This window comes from Thermobia domestica, chromosome 6 (assembly GCF_964235325.1).
Source record: "Thermobia domestica chromosome 6, izTheDome1.hap1.1, whole genome shotgun sequence".
NCBI classification, from domain to species: domain Eukaryota; kingdom Metazoa; phylum Arthropoda; class Insecta; order Zygentoma; family Lepismatidae; genus Thermobia; species Thermobia domestica.
Genome location: NC_137459.1, coordinates 234,473,730 through 234,499,938, shown reverse-complemented (window position 1 = coordinate 234,499,938; position 26,209 = coordinate 234,473,730). Strand labels below are relative to the sequence as shown.

General features: G+C 36.0%; 1 protein-coding gene across 1 annotated transcript in view; it reads left to right on the top strand.

The window, feature by feature from the left end:
- Positions 1-5,701: 5,701 nt before the first annotated feature.
- The window catches only part of Duba (Deubiquitinating enzyme A), a 171,271-nt gene continuing 150,763 nt past the window's right edge, over positions 5,702-26,209 (top strand). The window contains exon 1 of the mRNA XM_081762659.1: positions 5,702-5,987. Coding sequence (XP_081618785.1) covers positions 5,874-5,987 — 114 coding nt within the window. The 5' untranslated portion in view covers positions 5,702-5,873. The remainder of the gene's footprint in view (positions 5,988-26,209) is intronic.

The window sequence follows — 26,209 nt, the reverse complement described above, 5'->3', positions numbered from 1 at the left end:
ATGGGACTACCTAATCTTTATGAATTCGGTGCCGCTGAGTTGGAAAATGGTATTAAAATTTCAAAATTAGCTCAAGTTTCAAAGTTACATCTATGTCAAAATTTCCGCCTTTCAGTGTTTTTTGTTTTTCAGCAGTTGGCAACATTGTAAGTGGCACTGTACCGGTAATTGTTGTCAAACAATGAAATCGCGTGATTTGCAGATATTGTTAAAATTATTACTGTCAATGTGATTGTTGATATTGCTCCCTTTGTTAGCCAGAAATGAAACCAATTCCTGTGAAAGTTTTCAAAGATTTGTGGAGATAAAACCGTGTTGTGGTGATGTACTAGGTCTATTTCATACGAGAGCTGTACTTATAAACATGTTGCGAAAGTGTGTAAACAGTCCGGATAACTTTTGCTATATTTGTGGTGAGGCGACATTTGCAAATAGGAAATGTGCTATAACCTCTACTACAAGAAAAGCATATTTTTTGTATTTCGGATGTAAAGTAGGCGATCAGGATAAAAAGGGGGCTCCACACATGTGCTGTAGTTCATGTACATCCAACCTAAATGCTTGGATGAACAAAAAAGGACGCTGTATGCAGTTTGGTGTGCCCATGATTTGGAGGAAGCCAACAAATCATATCACTGACTGTTATTTTTGTGTGGTACCTCCTATTGCAAGTGGTATTCAAATGAAGAAGAAATCAAAGTTAGTTTATCCTAATATACCATCCGCACTTCGTCCCGTACCCCCATGGCGATGGACTTCCTGTTCCTGTTCCCCCAGCAGATATTAATTCAGTCTTGCTTGATGATGACAGTGCTTCTTCAACCAATGAAGAAGAAGGGCAACAGGAGCCATCAACATCAAAGGATACAGACTACTTGCCCAGAAGTTCAAATTACTCCATTCATAGAAGGGGAGCTTAACGACCTCGTCAGAGATTTGGAATTTTCAAAAAGCAAAGCTGAACTGTTGACATCAAGGTTGCAGGAGTGGAATCTACTACATGATTCTGTGAAAGTGACATCATACCGCACCTGAAACAAGTTTCCAGCAGTTCTTCGAGACTCATACTGTAAAGATATTAAAGGTCTGATGGGTGAACTTAATATTAAACACAATGCTAATGAGTGGCGTCTATTCATTGATTCCTCCAAGAGTACTTTGAAAGCCGTACAATGGAAATGTTTTACCTTCCATACCTGTGGCGTATGCTACTAGTGCAAAGGAGGCTTACACGAACATAGGAAAAATTTTGGAGGTAATAGATTGCAAGAAATATAAGTGGGACGTAGATGGTTATTTTGAAGTGATTACTATGTTATTAGGATTTCAGTCTGGCTATAGAAAGTTTTCGTGCTTCCTATGCGAGTGGGATAGCCGTACGAGAGGTTCACACTATTACAGGATGATTTGGCCCCCAAGAAAGTCATTAACACCCGGTACGAAAAATGTGATACACAAGTCTTTGATAGAACCTGCTAAAGTTTTGCCCCCCCCCCCTTCATATTAAGTTGGGTTTGATGAAAAACTTTGTAAAGGCATTATATAAAGAGGGTTCTGGATTCAAGTATTTATGTAACAAATTTCCAAAACTTAGTTTAGAAAAAGTAAAAGCATGTGTATTTACTGGGCCACAAATTAGAGAAGTTTTTAAAGATAGCAACTTTGAAGCAGTCTTAAGTGACAAGGAAATGGCAGCTTGGAGTTCATTTAAAAATGTAGCCAGTAATTTCAGAGCTGAAAATTACAGAGAACTTATACAAGATCTAATGAACACTTATGAACAACTTGGATGCAATGTGTCAATAAAAATGCACTTTTTGTTTTCACATTTGGATTTCTTCCCGCCTAATTGTGGGAGTGTCAGCGACGAGAATGGAGAACGTTTCCATCAGGACATTTCAGTGATGGAGCCCAGGTATAAAGGAAAATGGATTGCAGCAATGTTAAGTGATTTTTGTTGGATGATAAAAAGGGATACTAACGAAACAGAATAAGGGAGGTAGGCAAAGAAGAGACGTTATTAAGATTGACATTTATATTAATATGTATTGTATACATAGGTCTTCAAGTCTTGGTATGTGTTAAGTAAAAGAGGTAACTTTTGATTGTAAATGTCATTTTCGTGTTTGACAAGCCAAAAACAATAAAGAAAATGTATTCATTAACCCATAACATTAAATCATGAAAATTTTCTAGAACAGAGGGGGACTGGCCCCCCTTAGATGCTTCAGGTTGTGGGTGTGCATTTCGGTTATACTTCGACACCAATGGTGATGTAATATACATAGAATGCAACGTTGCCTGACCTTCCGAGGAGTTGCCTCATGAATGAGAACTTGAGAAGCTTGGATATCACCTCTCCCGTTACGACGAAATGAGAGCCAATCGAAAATTTTAATTATCATTTTCGGATTTAGCATCTCAAAATTAGTCAAGAACGGGTGTTTTCATTTCTATTACAGAAAAAAGTTAAAATTTGTAGAACAGAGTTATTTAACAAATAGCATCAATCTTCAGTAAAAGTAATTTCCTACTGTCATTAATCAATCAAATGTGTGTATGTATCCATAAGCGAGAACATAGGCGGCGCCACGGTGGGTGCAATGGGTGCAGATGCACCCACATTAACTTCGATTTTCAGATTTCTTACAATCATCCTTTCTATTTTGTGTATTTATTGTTTCCTATGTTTGGATATATTTGAGTGACTTTTTAAGTTTCTCATAAGTTACTTGCTATCATACTATGTTTTTTCTAGTTTAATTTTTTAAAGTAAAAGTTAGAGATTATTTTTGAGGTCTTAAGCCTCAATAGTGCAGAGAGTTCTGGCAACAATGGTAGGATATGTTGTCCCTTCCCAGCCTGCACCCACATTATCAAAATCCTGGCGCCGCCTATAAGAGAGAATGTGTGTGTATATCCCAAAATTAAAATCCTAAAGCCGCCGTTGCCTAATATATTTTTCAGTTAAGGTACCGTGTATCGTATTTCATATTTTCTTGAGAAAATTGACAAGAGCAACGCAAGTAGGTGCTAGCCCTTTGTACTCTTGAACAACGAAAGTGTAAGAAGTGATTTGATTCCTTGCTCAACAACATATTTGTTCTGTCTGGAAAATTGTGTGATTAGATTATTTAACAACAAATTTTCAAAATGAAAAAAATAAAAAGGATTATATTATTTATAGTAATGAATAATGAGGCTTGTTTTCTAGAAGTCATATTGGCACTCGGGATTAATGGGCAACTAATATTTTTAATTTCACACATGCTATTAAATGTATGTTACAGAGTATTATTCTTAGAAAATGAAAGACAGTAAGTACTACAAGCATATGCTACGAAATTTTAAAGAAATACGCAATTGCAATATTAATTGCTTTGAATTACAAATAAAATGCAATTCCTGCAGAATTCTTAACTACACGGGAAGACAAATAACCAATACGTACTCTCGCAATGGCAAATATGATATAGCACATTTCTTTCTATCGACCAGTAATACATAGAAAAACTTTAAATTTCCAAATGAAACTATATAGCCTATATTAATGGATCACTCCAAAACAATGGGGGTAACTACCCTCTCTTACCCCTAATCACCACCCCTGGATCGAGAAATTCTTAACACTATCATTAAGTGAATTTATATTCCTTTAAAAACATCAGCGAGTTAAAAAGCCACAAGACTTAATCCGCCTTATGCAGAGCCGTTTTGACGTATGATTAGCGTAATACTAAATCATAACTACTTCAGGAAACATATGTTAGTATAACACTTTAGTATGATACTAATCAATCGTCAGATCGACTATGCATAAGGCCCAATTTGTTTTATTTGTGCACACCCAAATATAAAGTTCTAGCTACTTCTAAGCTTCGGAAAATTCGCGTACAGCGACGCACGAGAGAAGTACAAAAATTATTATAACTGATACTTCAAGCAGTGGCGGCGATTGGACGTTTAAAGTCGGGGGGCAAGACATGATCTGAATATTTGTATATCTATCTTAGTTTCCACAGTTGTTTCTAACACTTTGTTTGACGAAAGATTGTATAACTAATGGGGTAGCATCTTTTTCAGTTAAAATATCGTATGTCGTATTTCATATTTTATTAAGTAAATTGACAAACCAAAGGAAGTAGGTACTAGACCTTTGTACTCTTAAACAACGAAAGTGAAGGAAGAAGTTTGATTCCTTGCTCATGAACATCTTAAAATTCTGTCTGGGAAATTGTGTGATCAGATTATTTAATACCAAATATACATAACAAATAAATAGAAAGGATAATATTAATCATAGTAATGAATAATAAGGCATGTTTTGCAGAAGTTGTATTGAACTGGGGACTAATGAATAACTTAATTTTTAATTCCACACATACTATTAAATGTATGTTACTCTTAAAAAACGAAAGACAGTAAATACTAAAGGCATATGCGACGACATTTAAAGAAATCATCATTTTTGCAGCTTCCCGAAACATGTTCGTTGCCTTAGATGCAGTGTTCACTTTCTTGGAACACATCAAAAGACAAAAATACTTACAACCACTCTACACTCTAGTTATACAAAATAATCCTAAAACATAGAATTATGTTGAATTCACTAAATCTGATTGAATATACACTCGTACATCTCTAAACACACCATTTCACTCGTACATTACACTGCAAAACAATGGAAAAGGTAGTTGTTTCTTATTACTCTCTTTTTAATCAATATTCCTTACTATTAGAAAGAAGAGAAGACATTTTAGGAACAGTCAATTTTTGAGCAATTAAAGAATAACTTGTGACTTTTTCTTCTTGTGCGAAATGTGTTCTCAATTAGTTTCAAAGCGGCTGACTAACATATCGAGCCCTTGTAAGAAGAAGTGAAAGTATGCTGGAATTGTTGTGCTTCAAATTTTATTTTTTGTTTTTTTCCCGTGACAATTAAAACGCAATTCCTGTAGCTTTCTTAACTCCACGGAGAAACTACCAATACGGGCTCACGCAACGGCAAATATTATATGGCAGCATTTTTTCTATGAACCAGTAATACATACAAAAACTTTACATTTCCAAATGAAATTATATACATTAATCAGTGGTGCCCACCCCCCCTTATGTCCATGACGCACCCCCCCCCCAATTGTCTATCTGTAGGTGTTCTTCCATGAAAAAAATCTTCTTTTCGATTAATTTTACCCCCCCCATCAAACATATTTATATGGATTTTTAACCCCCCCACAATATTTCAATGACGCAGTTTGCGTCATAGCCCCCCCTTGTGGGCACCCCTGCATTAATGATGTACTTCAAAAAAGTGGGGGGGCAACTGCCCCCCTTCGCCCCCGTAATCGCCGCCAATGACTTCAAGTATAGAAAGTACATTGCCTATTTTGCGATGCGCGGACACTAACTGTTACTGAATGTGCCAATATTATATTGTGAAACAGGCCCAGGTTGATTTAATGAGGATTAAAGCAAAATTTCTCGACATAAACGTTACCTACAATGAAATTTTAATATCCACTAATTTCTTAATTGTATGTATATATCTATTTAAAAGTAAATATACTTTTCTTAAGTATACAAATATACTATAGGCTCATTATTATTTGTATTATTTCTTACTATATACCATCGATATATTTCTCATGACAGTAACTTTTACGTTCACAGTTTGCAGCACTGGTAGCATGAATTATTGTACTCGACAGTTCACACAAAGTCACAAATATCAAAGAACCATTTTTAATCAGATATTGTCGCCATGTTAACCAATGCGAAGCTGATATTTATTTGTATATAAAGGTGTAATTTGTGGCTTTTTATACTTCTTTAATTGTGAATTGTGAGGAATAATATCTTTATTTATATAAAAAATGACTATTTTATCGAAAAAGAAGCCAAATCAGGGTAAACCTGAGGAGACTACTGACTCCACCTCGCATCATGGAGGAAATCATCAGTTAGCTCTAGGAGCTTTGCCTACACAGGTACATAAAACAGTGATAATTTAAGGCTTGATTGGATCATTATATAGCACGTTTTGTTGAAAGTGTGCAATAATTATAAATTATATTTGGTCGAAACATGTTACGTACAGCATGGAATGCGCATATTTCACTATGACGATTCATTTTGCCTATTACGTTCGTTATTAGGAAAAAATGACGTAATGATATATTCATTGTAGTTAACATTGGGTGAGTTGTAATGAAATATACATCAAGTAAAACACTGTGCAATCCTGAGTTGAAAGTGTATGGTTTACACCATTTATTTGGTTTGTTTATGTGGAAAATTTTAGTACTTTACTGTAAACATACCAACATGTTTCGAGGATAGCCACAATCCACATATTTACAAGGATTCAATCCTGTTTTTCTTCGTGTAAAGTAGTTGCAGACATACTTTTGGTTGTACTACCATCCTAGTTTTCCTTTCTTTGCCATGTTGGTGTACAACTAATATTGGAATATATTTGAATGAACAGATGAGTAAATGTAATAATCCAGTAATGGCACGAATTTAAACAGACATATTTCAAAGTTGGAAAGCTAGTGTCATGGCATCCCTGAATGATGTACAGTTAATGTGGGATTTCGATATCAAAACCCGTACGGGTTATAGTTAAGGAGCCGTACTTCCCATTTAGGGAAGGACGAGAAACGCCATACTTTCAGGAATTATTCATTGACTATCTAGGATGTTAAAAAGTAGGTAATAGACTGAGTTCTTGCCCTTGTACTTAGGGTGTTTAGGTAGTGCAACAGTAAGATGTATCCTTGTGCACGGGAGATGAGAAGTAGCTGTTCTTAACTATTACCCCCGTACGTTTCGCAATTTGAATTATTTCTTAGGTTACGTTTCTGAACTGTATTTTGGCTTTTGTATCGCAGAGTATATCCAATATTTTCAGTCTGAAAAACGTGAAATTTTTGTCATTTATGAGGAATTTCAGTGCCATTATCTTCGGAAGGTTACTTACGAATTCCTCGGTGCATGTTCACTTATAGAGACTACCGTTTTGCGTGTAAATACTGCGTCCGGAAATACACCGTAAAAAACACGAACCAACCTGTCCTAGGTGGACACTAAAAGCACGAATGCTATCCAACCGAGTCAGGACAGGAGTGGTGCAGGAGGCCCGAGCGGAAGCGAGGGAGGTGCGTCCGTAGAGAACAAGCACGTCAGAAGTGGTGGGTATGCGCGTAAACGAGGATGACTGTTAACATTAGGCTTATCTTTTCTAATTTTGCACCAATACACTACGGAGAATAACACCTTCTCTGTCCTCGTAAAAAGTACCTACCTATCACTGTACACTTTTGTCAATATTACACTTTCAGCACGATGCTCACTATTTCACACTTTCAGCACGAAGCTCACATTTAAAAATGTAACTGTCCCTCCTTTTCTTTATTTTCAACGTTCTCCTACATTTCCACACTTTCTGTTCAATAATTCGTGTGCTGCACAAACCGTAATAAAACATTTCTCCCCCTCAACATAAATAGTTATAAATCTCAAAATCGAAATGTCACATCCATCAAATGGAACTACCATCTTTGAATGCTGGAAATTAATTTTGCCATTACACCAGAATGTCTGACTTTACTCCGCTGAAAATAGTACCAATAACACGCAACATCTGCTTGAATACACCAAACTACACTTCTTTTGTTAGCATACATTTTAGTTACTTTTCACATTTCTGAACGTACTCTCAGTTATATCTCCTTAGTTACTCCTAAGATTTAGTGTTACATATCCAGGCTAATTATACTCTCCGAGTAGAAAGTTTGCAATAATTGCTAGCAAAATTGATATCCATACTCTTTGTGCTCTTTTGTCAATAAATTCCGAATAACTAACTCACCCAGTGGCCTACGAAACCCGGAGGTTCAATGCTGCGTTCACAAAAGCTCTCCATTGACTTCTGTCTTTAACAAACTGGACCCGTTTCTACTCTGTATGACTATTTCTGCGAGATCCATCCTAACATTGTCCTCACATCTACTAATGTTGTTTTGCTAATGCTTTCCAATTAGATTTCTAGTTAAGTTTTGAAAGCGTTCGTGCTTTCTTTCATTCTGGTTTGCCCACCTGAGCCTTCTAGGCTTGATATCCCTAACAATTTTTGATAAACAGTATAAATATGCAGTTCCTCATTATGAAATTTTCCCCATTCTTTACCCTTGGGTCCGACAAAGTAAGTGCCCATGTTTCGCAACCGGCATAACTAGCATAACCAGCATAACTAGAATTCTTTGAGTTTTGTCTAGCCCATTAATGCCGAGTAGGTTTTTTGGTTAAAATCCACATGAAAATCCCGATACCCCTCCCCCCCCCAAAAAAAAAGGAAATCACCTCCAAAAATATATTTCTAAATTCGAATTGAAATAAAAACCTTAATGTGAATGTAATGCTTTCTTCAATCGTGTTTCTTAGTACATGCCTAGGTTCAGAATTGGCTTAAAATATGTGTTTATCAATATTTCATCACTAGGACAGAATACCATTTTAAGAAAAAAAAATTGAGAGTCGTGCATAACAAATTCTGTGTGCACTTGATCAAATTGGCTGTAACAGTTTTCAACTATCATCTACTAGGCCTATATAAAAGTGAGGAAAATGTTTGATGTGGTCGCATCACGGGAAAACGAGTAACCCGTTCGACATGAATTTTTAGGTGTACTTAGGACGTTCTTGGAACTTGGGTTTTATCATGTTACTTTGATTAAAGTGCATATTGTAAAGAGGGGAGGAGGCAGGGTCAAAAACTGAAAAATTGAGTACGGTATCTCACGATGTTATCAAGTTAGGAAGGCGAAACGATACATAAATTCGTTAAAAATAAGCGGACCCATGTCCTAGTGTTTGAGAATTCCCGTTTTAAAGGGGGATCATTTTCTTTACATTGAAGGCGGTATTGCCTGTTGTTTATGATCGCATTACGGAGAAACAGTTATACAGCTTGAAGTTAAACAGTGTGACAAACATCTTAGCATTTCAGCTAAACGAATGAGACGCAAGATCTGACGCGACGTTGCCGAGTAAAGGGAGTGGCTACGCTAAGCAGACGAACCACAGCACGATCAGGTGGCAGGGGAAAGACGTCGCGTTTTGGGCTTTAACAAAGGAAACAGATGCATGCCAAGAAATTATGCTTTTTTTTTTCTCCAATATTTGGGTGATTTATCCCTTATTGTTACCCCCCCTTCTCTTTCCATGTTCATGAAGACATTTAAAATTTATTCAACATAGAAAACACTTTGAATTTTGGAAGTTCCATCTAGACAGTCACTAGTTGCTCAAATCATATAAATTTGCACATTTATTATTATTATTTGAATATATGATATTTTCGTAGCAATATAAGATTTATTTGAACTTATAACATGTTCATTACTTTTGAAAAATGTTTAATTTTTTTACAATTTCTGACTTGATTGTTCCTCTTCTCGAAGTAAGTTGCGTTTTGGCGAGGGAATTGTTTAAAGCGCTTTACTGAATCGTTAAACACAACAATGAAATTCAAACGACTATATTCACACTTGGCGCATAAAAAAAAAACAACCTCCTGTGTTAAGGTAGATAAAGGCCTAGTTTATTTTTTTCTGTTTGTTACCAAGCAAGAAAGTCACATTTGTTATACTCTCAGCTGCAAATTATTGAATATTGACAAATCCTTTCTCTCTATTATTCCAGTCGCAATACATAGTCTTCGTGGTACATTAAACAGCTTTTTTAGCACTAACCTGAAAATATTACGAGACTACAGGACAATAATGAGGAAATAATTTGAAATAATGAAGCGTATTTAAACACGCTAGTATTATAAAGTTAAATCTTCGAAATTTAAATTGTTCCTCTTTTGGCATGGGCCTCCCCGTATCGCAGGCCCGTTAGTTACGCCAATCCTTCAGGAAGGACTTTCCCTACAGGCTACCTCCTGAAATTATCACTGCTCAACACCAAACTGATTCATTGAACTAAATTAATCAGACGAACACATTACATCCATATCCGAGACGGGATTCGAACTATAGGCCTACGGTGCCGCTCAGTGATAGTCGAGATATATTTCATAACATTAATTATTATTTTTAATTATGATAAACAAGAATCAAACAGTAAAAAATTAACTATCCTACCTTTCGTCCGAAGAAGCACTTGATTCAATATTTTATAGCAAAGGAGCTGCTAACACTTGTTGCTCCTCCTCTTCCATTTCCGTGTCTGATTCTTCCTCACGTGTCATTTCACTGTCTGACTCACTACGTAAATTAATAACAATGTTCTGGATAATATCATCCCTGTTAATTTCTTTCCGAAAGTCTTTCTCCAACAGTTTTTCTACATGTTCTACCCGAGATACCCAGTCTTCACGCGTAACTCGAACTAAAGCCTCATTCATCAATCGCTCTACGTCGGCTATCCGGAAAGTATTGTTGAGCGAAGCAACTTCGCCCTTTACTTTAGCCCAAATAAGCTCTATGGGGTTGTATTGGCAATAGTATGGTGGAAGTCTTATAACAAAATGGCCCATTTGCATAGTTATTTGGTCTAATTCATATACAACGTCTCGATTTTTGTATGGTTCAACTCGAGCAAGCAGTTCTTGTATTGTCTCAGTTGAATCGTATGGAATGTTATGGTTATCTAACCATTCACGAATTTCATTTTTTCGTGAGTTAGTATTCGGTATTTTGTTCATAATAACAGAATGATATCTAGCGTTGTCCATAACTAGTATCGATCCTTCTTCAAAGTAGTTAAGAAATCTGTTTATAAACCAATCTTTAAAACTTTCGGCATTCATTTCTGAGTGATAGTCGCCAGTAGATTTTGAGCGAAACACCCATTTACTGTCCGGTAAAAAAGCAGTTTTAGATGAGCCAGCATGACACACAATCTCTATCTTTCCTTTACCTAAAGGAACTTTAAGCCCCCCCCCCCCCCCTCCCCGTCGAATCCTGCCATATATCTCCTTGAATGATTTTGATTCACCCAGGTTTCGTCCAAATAAAAAAAATAGCTCGATCGCCCTCAGAAACTTTTAGATTGTGCATTTCCCGAAGAAATTTTATTCTAGCAGCAACTATGCCACTTCTCTTCATTAGAAATTTCCGCCCGTCATTTGTTCTTCTGTACCGAAAGCCTAAATTGTAATGTAATCATAGAACTCGAAGAACCACTGTAGTTAATTTTTTCATGCATAACCTTAGTTAAGTTTTTAGCCGTCGGATATTGTCCACTATCATACATATCGAAAATGGTACTTTGCAACAAACATTTTTCAAAGTCGTCAAGGTTCGACACGCGTTTCGAAACTTTGCGAATTTTCCCGGAGATGAGAAACCAGGGTTGGCAAAAACCATGGTTTTTATTAAAAAAACCAAATAAACCGGTTTTTTTGGTTTAAACCAGGTTTTTATGGTTTAAATAATTTGCTCTATATATTCATATCATATATGGACAGAAATAAGTTTGTTTCGCCTTGATGTTATTATGCGACAACCGAGTTATGCTGGAAGGGGTCACATAAGCTTAAAGCGGAATGAAAACCGCTTCTCAAGTTACATCCGAGAGAAATTGTCCTCCATTTGAACTCGGAACCAGGACTAATTGGCAACAAATGCGATACGTCTGCCGACTCACTCACGAAGGAATTCTGATAAAAAAAAAACGTTGTACTGATCTTTACATGCTTCTTAATATAACTGTCAAGAGTCATTTCAGAAGGACAAAAAGATAAACAGTTGCACAAGTGAAACCATTACAAAGAATTACATATGAACAATTTCAAAGTAGTACGGAGTACAGAAGAACTAATTTAGTTCAAGTTAGTTAATAACGACTTTTATTGGTCCAAATTAAAGAAATACACCGACTTAATCTGCATATCAATAAGAAAAGTGAATAAAGATACGAATTATTTGAGTCCACTTTGGCTCAGAATCATTTATACATAAATAGATATCAAAGATACTTATTTCACTAAAGGCCTCTCGTGAGGTCTGTATGACCCCCCACACACACACAAAAAGTACGGCGTTTTCGATGTATTTTATCAATAGTAAACATTGAAACGAAACAATATTTAGAATTTTTCTTCGATTGCAATTACATAACAATAATAATTACAAAAAATCACAAAATAAACATTTATAAACTTATAAAAAAAAAGTTGCTGTTGTAGTATAATCTTTTTGAGTAATGAATGGGGAATTGAGGTCTGGATATAATACGAATAATATACGGGAGTGAAACGTGATAACCCACAAATGTGTGTTCATCAAGATTTTACAAACACTTACACTTTTACGAACATTTTTTGTTTTTTGGTTTAAACCAGTTGGTTTTTTTGAAAAAACCAGCTGGTTTAAACCTTGGTTTAAACCAGCCAACCCTGTGAGAAACTAGGTTCACCTTGTAGCTCTGTGGATGTTTTTCCTTCGGCAAAAATCCGGGCTACCGTACGAAGGCTAATATCACAGGCATCAGCAGTAAGTTCGTGACACTTTGCAAAATCAACAGTTTTACGTACAGTATCATTCGACAGCCTTTTAAAGTATCTATAAACCGAGAAAACCATGTTTCTTGCCTGATTATGTAACACCCGTCGCTTTTTCTTACTGGAATCAGTATCTGTGGTGTTACTCGGTTTGCTAAGTGACATTGTTTATGTTGAAATAATAAAATATTCAACACAAAAATGTTAACAATAACTATTACCACACATGAAATACGCACTCAATAGAAAATCACAGGCACACACACACACACACACACACACACGTTCGACTAAAACGAAAGGTTAGAAAAGTTTAACTTTCCTCTTTCACTGATATTACAGACTGAACTATTTGGATGCATTTCGACACCACGAATGGACAGAAAAGGGCCTCATAAAGAACCTACAGGAAGGAGGGGAAAACAATTTGGAGCAATATGAGCATTTGTTTTGGCTAGACGAATCTGATCTGCCAGAGCAGTTGTTGACATGAGCAACCCCAGACTGCGATTTATAGGATAAACGAAAGAAAGAAGGAAGATTAGAAATGCCAAGCGTCTTGAAAAGAAACAGAATCACAGTGTACGCTAATTTTCTTTTCTCCATCTGAAACAAATATAATGACTACACATGAAATACACTGACCATGAAGAGTAACATTCTTATGGAGGATAAAAGTTCAACTGGCTTATATTTAAGGCTTAAGACAAAGATGAGAAATAACCCAGCAATTGCTTTACTAGGATCCATTCCGGCATTGTCTGGTCATTGAATTCAATAAGGAACAGTCACTGAAGTCCTCAGCCACGGTAGCTTTTCCGGAGTTTTGAACCCGGTCTTCCGAATGGCATTCTCACATTGCCGATTCATCAAAATCATTGACAGTCTTTGATATATTTTTTAAAGTACTCGTATTCAAATAATTCTAAGAAGTGAAACACGAAGTGAATGGTAAGTCGCTCCGATGCGTAGAGTGGATGTGTACAATATAAACGTGGCAATACCGCAGCCCTCTCATTTGCTGGCAGCATTTAAAGGGAACATCGAGCGCCGCCTTCAAATGCCAAGATGTTTGTCATGCCGCATAATTTCTTAACATAGTTAGTATCCACCTTGAGCTGAATTTTTTCTTATTGTTTTGATTCAAGGGCACACCCTAGGGAATGAAAGTTGCCGCTTTGGGTCAGTGGTAGAGCGATCACCTCTAGTATGTGGGGTTCCTGGTTCGATCCCAGCTCGCGCCAAGTGGACTTTGTGGTGGACATTCGCCGTGTGCGTGGATTTTCTCTGGTTCTCCCGTTTCCTCTCATTTTCTTAATTCCACCATTTCCTTCATTTCTCATCATCACCATCTCCTCCGTGGACGTAAAACCGAAAGATTTTATTTCCTGGGGATGGAGGTAAACGGAGTTTAAAATTTATGTAAAAAATAATATATATCCCTTGCCCGCCAAGTTAAGAAAATAAAACTCGGTATATAAATTTCTCATTAAAAATAAGTGGACACGTGTTCCAGGTTTTTGAAACTTTTTGTTGTGGTTGTGAGGGATTTTCTAAAATTCCTTCCCTCACATTGAAAGCGAAGTTCCTGTTAGTTGTTATTGCACTATGGGGAAGCGGTTGAACAGTTTGAAATGAATTTTGGAGCTGTTCCATCTTGTGTTTCTTTGACTAAAGAGCATATCCAAAGTAGGGATGGCCGGATCCGACGGATCTGGATCCGGATCTCTCGGATCTGGGTTCGAAATTCGGATCTGGATCCGAAATCCGGATCTCAGATTTTGATTCTTATCCAAACTCACATCCCACCCAAATTGTGATAAACTTGAATATCAAAAATTCGCTGAAAGTAATTTCACGAAGTCCTGACAGTGAAGAAGAAAACAAAATTAAGACGAATATTGACAAGTCTATTTGTCTCCTTCATTCTACACTAAAGATCAAATGCTTGCCTCACTAAAAAATAATCTAATTTGTTCCGGATGAGAGTTCGAATGTCGAATCTAGGTCCACCCGTTTGCAGGACCGAGATGAAATATACACATATTTATATTTGAAACCGGAATACAAAACTCGAATATTTAAAATTCCTCAATACACCTATTTCATTGACAGTTAAGAAAACATAAACAGTTAAGACAAGTATTGACTAGTTTTTACGTATATTTATCTTGCTCAGTCTGCTCAAAATATCAAATGTATATCTTACAGTTAATTTAATAATTATTTAGTAAATCACAATATGAGCACCGAGAATAAACTATGAATTTTGGTGCTCCTTATCTAGATTTGAAATTTGGGATTCATACATAGAATCAAGCTGAAAGATAAATATTTGAGATCTCGAAACCGAAACAAGTGCTAGTACTAAGATCGTATCCGTTTGTACCTAGGTAATGCGAGCGGAAGGCACTTGCACTAATTCCGCATGTACTTTGGGGAACACGAGAAACTAAAAACAGATAAATATTCTTTTTTAGGGGCAAGTCGCGCTTTAACATGACTTTTCATGAGTGTTGTGTTCAAATACGAAAACTGTAATGGCGACTTGTTTGAAATAAATGCCTTTTCTTTTTTAGCAATAAAGTTAGGTACTTTCACATTGAATAAAAATTAGCAAAGCACATTTCACTGATTAGAGTGCTGGTTCTTATGGAAGCTTTCACACAGAATCGAAGATTACCTCATGTGAGTATCGGATTGCCACAATTCACCTTGCTGAAAGACGTGGTTTATCAGGAGGTCGGCCAAGATTCTTTTGGACTTAGCCTGTAGACTGCTTCTGGTCTCAATTATTCCCATATAACAAGACTAAACATATATAAAGTTGGTTCGAAATGATTTAAAATACCACTAATTGATCTTAAGGGGATAATATTTAAATAGGCCTTTACGATTTACGATTACGATTTAAATAGGCCTATTCGTAAATCAGAAGAGATGTGAAAGTAAAATAAATCCGATGATTCCTAATGCAACCTATTGATAGCGATAAAACTCCTTATGTAACATTTTCAAAGCTAAGATTAACAGTTATGTTCTTGAAGAGGGTTTATGGCAACATAGAATATTGTAAATCCAATTATCATAAGTAGTACCTCTGACAGCCCCGCATTTCACATCACAACGCCCTTCATCCTGACAAGTGGGCAATTCACTTACCCACAATGACTTTTCAGGCGTTCCAGTGACATCAATATCTCAGTTTGGATTTGGGATCATGCTTCGGTGAACCTTGACTATCATCATCAGCAGCTATTAGAGAATCAGAACTTATTTCTATATTAGATAATGTGGGTAACTATAGCTTTTCGTCTATAGAAGACGGGGAGCGTGGCTTCGGTGCCCGTGGTCATGGAATCAGTTTCCGGAGAGGCACCCAACAATTTCGATGTTGACCCAGCATCGTGAGGACAATTGGGGAGTTATCTTAAGTAAGAGGTAGCTGACTCCAGTCTAGAAAGTCGGCATTAGGGACTTCGGGTGTCGATGCGTTGACTACACATCCCCACTTTGAACGTAAACCCGCTGGTAGGAACCAAAGGACTGTCGTGCTTTAATTATCATAAATGCCTTCTTTATTATTAAATTTTATCCAATATATTCTTTTCAACTAGTTAGCGAAACTCAGAGCTAGCTACTTGTTGTCTTTTTAATTCATGTTCATAGTTAGCACAACTAATCACTAAGGAAAAACAATCTTTTCAATAAAATTCGCCTCGCGTCTTTCGTAGCTCTAAGTTTAGTTATTTTTAGTTTCTTTCTTTTTTTTCTTTTCTTTTTTTTTAAGTTGAAGGGCGGTTTATCATTTTCCCCTCGCTTTCCGTATTTTTTTTTTTCTAGTTTTGCGTATGTTTCTTTGCACGAACATTGCGCCTATACGTACGTGCTTAGTGTGTTCGTTTACAAAAGCGGGCCATTTTCCTGCCACTATAGAAAGTAAGAGTGCACTGTATCAGAGAAATATTAATTGACGTATGTAAGTGAATATCCCTTTCCGGATCCGGGGTTTTTGGGCTATTTTTTAGACTTTCAGTCAAGCAGCTACTGCATCGTCACTATTTATCCTAGGATCATACTTCATACCTCATTCTCTTCAGAATGGAGCTGGCTTTCAAATGGTACCACTTGCATGCCCATACCATATACCAGGACAAAGAAAAGTGATGTCAAAGGGAAAAATTCGAGGGATTTTTTTTTCTCACACTTCGGGCCCTTCTGGAACGGCCCTGTGTGAACGTAGAGATCTCAAAAAAATCTGATAAATAGTACTTGGTATACTGAATATGTGTGCCAAATTTCAAGTATCTATCTTGAATACTAAGGGCGGGAGAAATTTTATCAAGAATTCAAACCATGCCCCAAATTACCGTAAAACACCATGATCTCAGGTAAAAAAAAAATCCTGAGACATCCCTAATTACCCTAGGGCCATGTTTCGCCCATCATATCTAAGGCGGGAAAATCCCGTGAAAGGGATCTTTTGGTGAAAATTTCCCTTTTTCAACATTTAGCCCCTCTGTTTTAACACAGAAGTACGAAAAAAAAAAAATCTGTTAAATACTCCTCTGTGGACTGAATGTTTGTGCACAATTTCAGTCTTCTAGGTGCTAAAATAAGCCCGCAAAAAATAATACCGAAAATGTCCAAAATTTCCCTATACAGAAGTATATTTTGATAAAAATTCCCTGACACTTTCCTAATTACCCTAGGGTCATGTGTCGCATATAATTCTCTTCAGAATAGAACTGCCTTTCAGGCGGTACCATTCACTTGTCTCCATCATGTATCTAAGGCGGGAAAATCGCGAAGAAAGGGATTTTTTGGTAAAAATATCCCTTTTTTCAACGTTTTGCCCCTCTGGATCCCCTTCCCCCCCTGTTTTAACGCAGAAATCTAAAAAAAAATCTGGTAAATACTACTCGGTGGACTGAATGTTTGTGAAAAATTTCAATCTTCTACGTGCAAAAATAAGCCCGCCAAAAAATAATAACATAGACCGGCCCCGCAATATTAAAAGAAAATATATATTTTAGAATTATGACGTCATCACCTCCTATGTCTCGACGCAGGAAGGTGTGAAACAATACGTAAGGTCTTCTACAATGCCTCTGGACTTGAAAAACAAAAACAAAATAAAACAAAAAAAAAAAAAGCCCGGACGAAAAAGCTCAAATAGGAGAGTTATAACGCAATGTACCATGAAACACCCGTATGGTACAAATTGTACCATAAGTACCCCAAAGGGATATATCTGTGACGAAGTCATAATTACTCAGTTTTTGCATCGTACATAGTTTCCTCATCCTCATTAATCTCTTCACCCCCGCTTCCTGAATTCCAGTTCTAGTATTTTTTCTTGATGGGAGACTGATGTCTCATGTAGGATTATCAACTATAACATCAGCAATAAAGAAAGTAGGGTTTAATTTGCACTAATTTTAAAACATTACGTTAATTAAATAATAATAATAATACGGAGCGAGCTCAGGCTACTTGTTAGGATTCTTGCTTCGCAGTTGGATAATACCGGGTTCAAATTCGGAGACCAGCCATCCTGACTGAGGATTTTCCAGGGTTGTTCCTCAGTTATACTGGGCAAATGCTAGGTTAGTACCTTGATCTAAGGCTCTGGAGACCTTCCTTCCATTCCTTTTCCAATGTTTTCATCTGTTGATTACTACAGTGTAAAGTGGCCTCTGAGGATGTATCTAGTAGCTTATAGTAAATAAACAATAACGACGTAATATATCTTCATGAAACGTGTGGGTTAATTTAACTACAGCCTTACAGTCCCAATAGATAGATAAAGTTTTAATATCAATTTCCTGACTTTTAAATACTATTTTCATATTGTTTCAGCGTTCAATTTTTTCATGTATGTTCCCACCGAGAATTGAATCTGAGATCACATGATCAAATGCGAATATGTTAAATATTTTTGAACACTTTAATATACAAAACACAAAACGCTTCAATGATACGATGCATGGATATGTTTTGGTTACGTCCTGCAATGTATGATTAAAGAAATCTGGAGGTGAAGAAAAAATAACAGAAATCTCTTTTATATTTACTCCTTCAACAAACTCCCGACCTCAGAAGGGCAAGCCATAAGTTAGGCAATAAAGTCATACAACGAACACAACCATATGGCTCTCCTGAAATTCTCGTGTGTATGTTTCAAAATCTGCTGTTGTTCCACGCCAACCAGTCTATATTTTTTGTTGTATATACCTTCGAAGTGAAAGATATTCATTATTACATTTGTTGATGGTTGGACACTAGTGAGTCAGAAACTACTATTAATAAAGAGTTTGTTTTGTCTAGTATTCCTGCGATTAGAAGGGCCTTATATAAAAGATATTTCATTTGTATATGAGAAAAGAAGAAAGTTTATTTTCAAAGAATAAAATAAATATTTTCAATGTGAAGCTAACATTAAGTTTCGAAGAGGAGCTAAAGAGAAGACTTTGTTACCATTTACATCAGTTTTCAGACAGTTCACTATACTCTGAAATGGGAAGAAATCAAACTTGGAAACATTTTACTGAAGAGACTTCGACAGAAAGTGCAACATGTAAATATTGCAAGGTTAAAATAAAATAAAGAACAAAGGTAGCACAAACGTGTTATGGAAACATGTAAAAGCACAGCAACCAACTACATCAGTGAATCCGAAAAAAAGTTTTGACGAATTTTAGATATTCAATTTTATCATCACAATTTCAGATGTAGGTTTGGATACGAATCAAGATCTGAGATTCGAATTTCGGATCCAGGTCCGAGATCCGGACTCAGATCCGAAATCCGGATCTGAGATTCGGATCCGAGGTCCAGATCCGGCAAGATCCGGATCTCACTGGATCCGGGATATCCGGATCCGAAAATTTTTGGCCATCCCTAATCCAAAGGGAGAAGGCGTTTTAAATTTTATGCCAAAAGTAGAATATCTTACGGAGATGATATTTCATTTTCGTTAATATGCGTATCCTAAGGGGAAGAGAAGGCTCAGATATTTTCTGTGAATCTAATTCTCGCCATGCAAAAGACTGGCATCTCAGCAAGTCTGGAATAATAATAATAAAAAAAATGCAACTACATTTCCTTTATTTTTGTACTACATACTCACGTATTAGTGTAAACAAATAATAATCTTTTTTCTTCATGTGTCACTTAATTAAAGATCGAGAGCGTTTCACTTTAAAACGAAATTACTGAAGATATACATACCTCTATTTTGTCAATACTAACAGCAATCAGACTGTGAAACTCTCGAATTCTTGCGTATCTAGTGGAGTGTATGGAGTATATGATTATCGTATGCTACAAAGGTCTTTTAATCGTAAAATCTATTGTGAAAAAGCCAACTGGCAACGGAAATTAGAATTTAAAAGATAAAATCCTTTTCCAACATATCGATTCTTGAAAATAAAACACACACACACGTGTATATATATATATATATAGCCGTTTTTTTATATCGTTCCTAAAGTTGACCTATTATCCCAATATTTTCCTGGCGTGTTCTGAGGGGAAACTAAAGGAACCTTCAGTCAGGACGGCTGCCTCAGGAATTTGAATCTTGAGTAATACAGGATTTTATTCCTATTACACAATGCGACATTTTAAGATGAAGTTTCTAATGACGTAGACTTTTTTCTGTTTTTATATAATTAGAGGATGCCAATTACAAAAAATGAACTTCGTTTTACGCTAACATATCAGGTTTCTTCAGAAAAAGCGCCTCAAACATGGAAAAATTACTAAATTTGTGTAGGCTATTTCAAATATTTAATTTGAAACTTCAGATAAATAGAATATTCAGTCTGCTTTGAAATCAGAAATTTGCGTAATTTCTAAAATATAATTACTTTTTCTGTAGCACATTTATTTATTAATCTTTGCTAAATTAGACATACAAGTGTTGAAATTTACATACATATATGTATTGCATAAGCAAAACTCGAAACCTGTACGTATCAATGCTTCAGTTTTACCCTTGGATATTTAAATTTTTATGTTAAGCATCTAAACATATTTCTGCAATGCTTTAATCGTCACTGGTGTTGTTTGTAGTATTTATAGTACTAGTAGTAATACTTATACACGTGCTATACCAAATACGTTAAAGCAGTTGATAATTACTATAGTAGCAAATATACATGTAACACAGATATAAATGAAAGTAGTTCAGTGGTTTACAACACCTATAGAAGCAATAACAATGGCTACTCAAACATACAGACGATACGCAAATTAAATGAAGCTTCTTCAGAAACAAAATAATGCAAAACTTCACTCCCTTTTCAGAAGCCAACAGAAATCAACAAACATGTTAATATTCCATCTTCTATGATATCTTTTCTCTAGGAGTTTGTCATGTTGAATTTCTCCCCGTATTCCTCACTGAACTGTCCTAAGTTACTTGCGAAGTAACTCAAGTGACTCTGCAGAAAGTACAGCTTCACACTCATGTTACATCCCAATCGTCAACATATCACTGACCAGCTCTTCGTATATTATCAGCCTTGTTATTACCCAAGAAGTTATTTGATTACATTTTTAAAACTTGCCCACGCAAGCAGTTCATCTCCACCCAACGTATTCTCAAAACCTGGATCCATCATCAAGTCCCATATCTGTGACCCTGTAAGTACTCCTTCAGTTTCTCCTGTGTTAGTTTCGGGAACTTGTCACTAATGTATTTGAAGCCATTTTTGTCCAAAGCCTTCACGAATTGTTTCGTAAGCTCCCAACTTTATGTGTGAAGGCGGAAGTAAGACACTAGAAGGCTCTACTAACGGTACATGGGGAACATTTCTCTCAGCAGGGACGAATGTAGTTCTGGTTGGCCACAAGTATTGCTCCCAGTGAAGGGATTTTGCCCTGCTGTCCCATTCACATAGAAAGCAAGAAATTTTTGTATAACCAGTCTGTAGTCCAAGCAATAGACTAATAACCTTGACATCGTCACACAAAAGCCATTTATGTTCACCGTACTTTACATTCTCCAAAGAAAACTTCATACTCTCCTAGTTTTTCTTCATTACTACCGAATGTGCCACAGGAATAGATGGAAATGTGTTTCTGTTGTGAAGAATTCCTTTTAGACTTGTTTAATTGGAATCTATAAACAATCTTCAATCAGCAGCATTGTATTCTCCTACACGTTTGTACAGTAAACATACAATCTGACTCTGAAAAGAAGGGCAAGAGATCCTGTTCATGAAGCCTGTACCATGCAAAAATGTTCCCGGCGCGGATGTTCTGTTTTGACTTGAGAACCTGAAACTGCAGAACTGTACCTTTCATTAAATTAAAGTTCCTGACTAGGTTGTTGAATTTACTCGATGTAAACTCATGAATTTTTCAGTGGTCCCTACCGGTATAGAAACATCGGATGGTACCTTCCATTTCAACTCAGGCAAAAAAAAAGGTACCATCACCATCTCAGATATTGTTGAAACTTTTTTTTATAGCAACTAGACATGTTTTTAAGAAACCCATATTTTTTGTTTTGTCGGAAAAACTTTTCCCGCCAAGTAATGGGCCATCAAAAACGGGGAGTACAATTTATGAATTGTAGAAGACATGGAAAATGGTCATCTTCGGAGCCCCACCATTCAGCTATGGAGACAGGTAGAGTTATAATTCTTGTTGTGGTATGTACAGTACATAAGGATATAAATAAACTATATTTTATTATAGTTTGGTTTGCGCATGCGTATCTTTTTGTACATAAATTAACAAATGTACGTCAGTTTATCTGGAAAGTCGAAATTTGCGAAATTTTTTTTCGAGCACTTCCGGTTCGGATTTTAAAATTCTGTTTTCACGGTTGGTAAGACCTAGTTACCCGCTTTCCGAAAAAAAAAATGAAAAGAAAAAACGTATCGCTCCTGTGTGCAACCGTTTTGTCGCAAAAAATTCGAGAAATTGTAAAATTTTCAAAAATCGCAATTTTCTAGAAAACATCGTCATTTAAAATTCTGAAATTTTGTCAGATGGTTCAACTTTACATGAATAATAAACACACCAAGTACCATTCTCAACAAATGCTTCATGAAGTAACTACAGCCTTTTGAAGTTAGCGAAGTTTCATTAACTTTGATGTCACAGTTAGACACACTTGAAACAATAAAAATGCAATGATTTGATGATGTTTGTGGTTCACATTCATTAAATAAGAATAAAAGATTTTTCTGACTGTTTCTTTATTATTTTGATCAAAAGGCTCTCTGAAATAGTAAAATGAGCCTCCCCCCTTCTTCTCCGTTTTTTTAAACTAAGTAATCTGAAATGGAAATTACGATTACGAAACACACAAATTTTAAAAAATGAAAATGAAATCTTTGAGTTTTACGTCCCACGGTTATGCCGGTTAGGCTAAAGGAGACGGTTATGATGAGTAATGAGTGAAACGATGGAATGAAGAAAGTGGGAGGAAACGGGAGAACCCCGAGAAAACCCACGCACACGGTGTTTGTCCACCACAAAGTTCACTTGGGGGGGGGGGACACAAATTTTAAGTTCACTTACTTAAAATGGTCTTCGGAAACAAAATTTAACTATTTTTTTTTTTTTTTTTCACATAGACCAATCATTTGCTTGCTTGATGTCGTCTTCGCTAATAGCATGTAACCGTGCAGATGCTCCAATAGGTGTTGGTACACTCACAACTCGTCCAGAGGTGGATCCAGGGAGGCGATCGCTCTCCCAGAAGAAGAAACTTTCTTACTTTATATATAACTAAAACTCATCCCAGAGTTTGGAGCTCTTAAAAGTAGCTCTAAGTAGTAGTATTACACCTCCCCCACCCCCAGAACCGAACCCGAACTGTGTGATGTGGAACTTGAGTAATGTTTCGTATCTCGCTTTAATAAGTCTCTCTTTACATACCTTTGGTGCTGAAAAGTTAGGTTAAACTTTAGCAAAAATTAGTGAACAAAGACTCAGTTGAGTTATAATCCTGGATGCGAATCATCCAGATAGATTTCTTTGCCTTTTACATGACACTAGAAAGGTTATCATCACGCCGAAATGACTTCGTTTTTAGTAACGTACAATGCACACCTGCAAAGCAGAACAACAGGCGACGATATGACAGTGTCGCAGAAAGAAAATGTGAGCTGCAGAAAAGTTGGCTAACCTGTAGACGATCTCATTACATCTGCATGGTCTGTGAAACCTTGGAGAAATGGGCTCATTACTTTGTCAGGTCAGATTCTGGTATTTTGTGTACAACATGTGGAACACTTTTGCAGTATGACTATAATAATGACCATTGTTTTAATGATTCAGCAATGCCTGATTGTTTTCGTTGTTTAAGATGTCTAAAGCGCCATCATCTTTCTAATAGTTATAAAGAAAGTGTAAAAGTATTGAGAAGAAACTAAGTGATTGTTATTATCCAAGGAAGGAAAAGAGAACACATTTAACTGCGCGAGCGCTGCATATTTAACCTACAAGTTGAAACCTCGTGCAAGGCTTATGAGTCCATTATTACAATCCTTGCTAACCGTGCAAGTTCAATAGGATTCAGTAATCATTCTAAGGAAATGTTGCAAATTGTTTCTACCCTATGTGTGTTGTTTTGACAAAGGAAATTACATCCCACATAAATGATAGCAGCCTTTCTGTTTGTATCTTAGCTGACAAAATTATGATAAAAGACAGATCTAGGCACATTGTTGACATTTAATCTAAACATCTGTTCAGCTTTTTTTGTTTAGAGCGCAGCTTTGTTCATGATTATATCTGGAAAGGATTGACAACAAGCAGTTTGAGTACATGTAAAAAGTTTGGCTTTGAAACAACATCTTAAAGGAATAATTTAGTTGGAATTGGCATTCGATGGGCTATATATATTCAACTAGGTGTAGAAAAATGACATAAAAGATGAACTTGTTCTAAAAAATGTTTTTGTTTCCTGGGACACAATGCATAGAATTGAGTTAGCTGAGAAACATTAATATGTTCCTTAATTCAGAAATATCACACCCTCATGGATGAAGCTATGAAAAAGTTCTCTACAGGGAAAAGTATAAGCTACTTTTGCAGTCATCAAGAGTTCGAAGGCTATTTTTACAAATCAAAATAATTAAAACCATGAAATTTGCAGGCTAATCTTTGTCTGTATTTAAAATCTTGCTTGGAGACTACAGAAGAGATCGTGCAGTAGAGAAGAGTCCAAAATATTTTGTCCTTAAAGACACACTGTTTTTAAATACATTTACATATTCATTATTCTTTTACTAGCTTACATTTACTCCATTTTGTTTTCTTTATCAATGGACGTTCAGTCCAGCTATCATTTATTTTGGCAGTATGTGCAGTTCATGGAAAATTATCAAGTACATTTAGAGATCATGATTATATACGTAAATGGTGTTTCCTCCGCCAACTCAAGGAATAGTTTGTGTCAGATTATTAGCAAGCTACCCGAAGCCTCTTCGAACATACAAAATTGTCTTGAGAGTTTATTACGAATAGAAGTATCTTTAAAGGTGTGCCTTTACCTGATGTTTCGGTCAGCAGCAAAATTTTGAAATCAGTTTTTATTGCAGTTCGCATCGAAGTAGTGCATGAAATTGCAAAATGTTCTCAAGAGTTCTTTAAGTTTCTGTTCTCAGTGAAAGAATAAGACAGAACCTGAATACACATAAACCCAACAATCACACTATCAAAGTTATTAATATAACAGTTTTTTGGACTACCTGATATGTCCAAGAAATAATGTAGTAATGACAAAACAGACAAAAGTTTCGATTCTTTTGATGCACTTTACGAAATGATCAGTGTTTGCTCATATTGATTTTCGACAGCTGTTAATAAAATGAAACTATTTTTTGATCACGAACAAGTGCTGCACTGGATATTTGAAATATTAAACTCTGGTAAAGCAAGTACAGACATACTAGATTTCAAATAGTAATTCAAGCATGCAGTAACGTATCTTCAACGAAAACATCCTCTCAGAATCAAATTGCTGATGGGATTTCTCAGCAGTCCAGTGACTGAAGCGATTTATGAAAGCTGGGGATCTTTAACTAGCAACATTATGACTAAGTGCCCTGCAGTCAGTGATTTTTCATTTTGGCAGAACTGATATGCTGGATTACATTTAGATAAATGGACCTCCTGCTGCTTACAAGGAAACGTGAAGTTTTTGAAACTAGCTGTGTCAGAAATATGATAGTCGACAACACAACCGTACCAAGGCTGTTTCTGGAGACAGATTAATGTGTAAAGAGGTGGCATCCAAAGTTGTGACAAGGATACAAGGAAACAAATAATTTATTGCCATTTTTTAAGAAGTTAAAAAAAATAATAATTAAATGCTTTTTGAGTAAATGTATATGTGAGTACTTCTCGATTGCTTACTTATTCAGTTATTATACAGAGCTATAAGCCCCCTATATATTTTTCCATGTATAAAAAGCCTATAAATAAATAAATAAAATATTTAGAAAAATAGAATTATATAAACTCTGATTTTATGCGCTTGAAAATCTTAAGCCAATTTCACTACACTTTTACTAAAATGCTTGCAGAAAGCTTTGGGTTTTTCGTAAGCCGTCACAGAAAGTTGAAAAACTTTCTGCTTCGGGGATCCGCACTAATTTTATGTCTTAATGATGATAGATTTGTCCGTTTTTAAGTTGAGTAGGAAATGGAGATCTCCCAAATAGT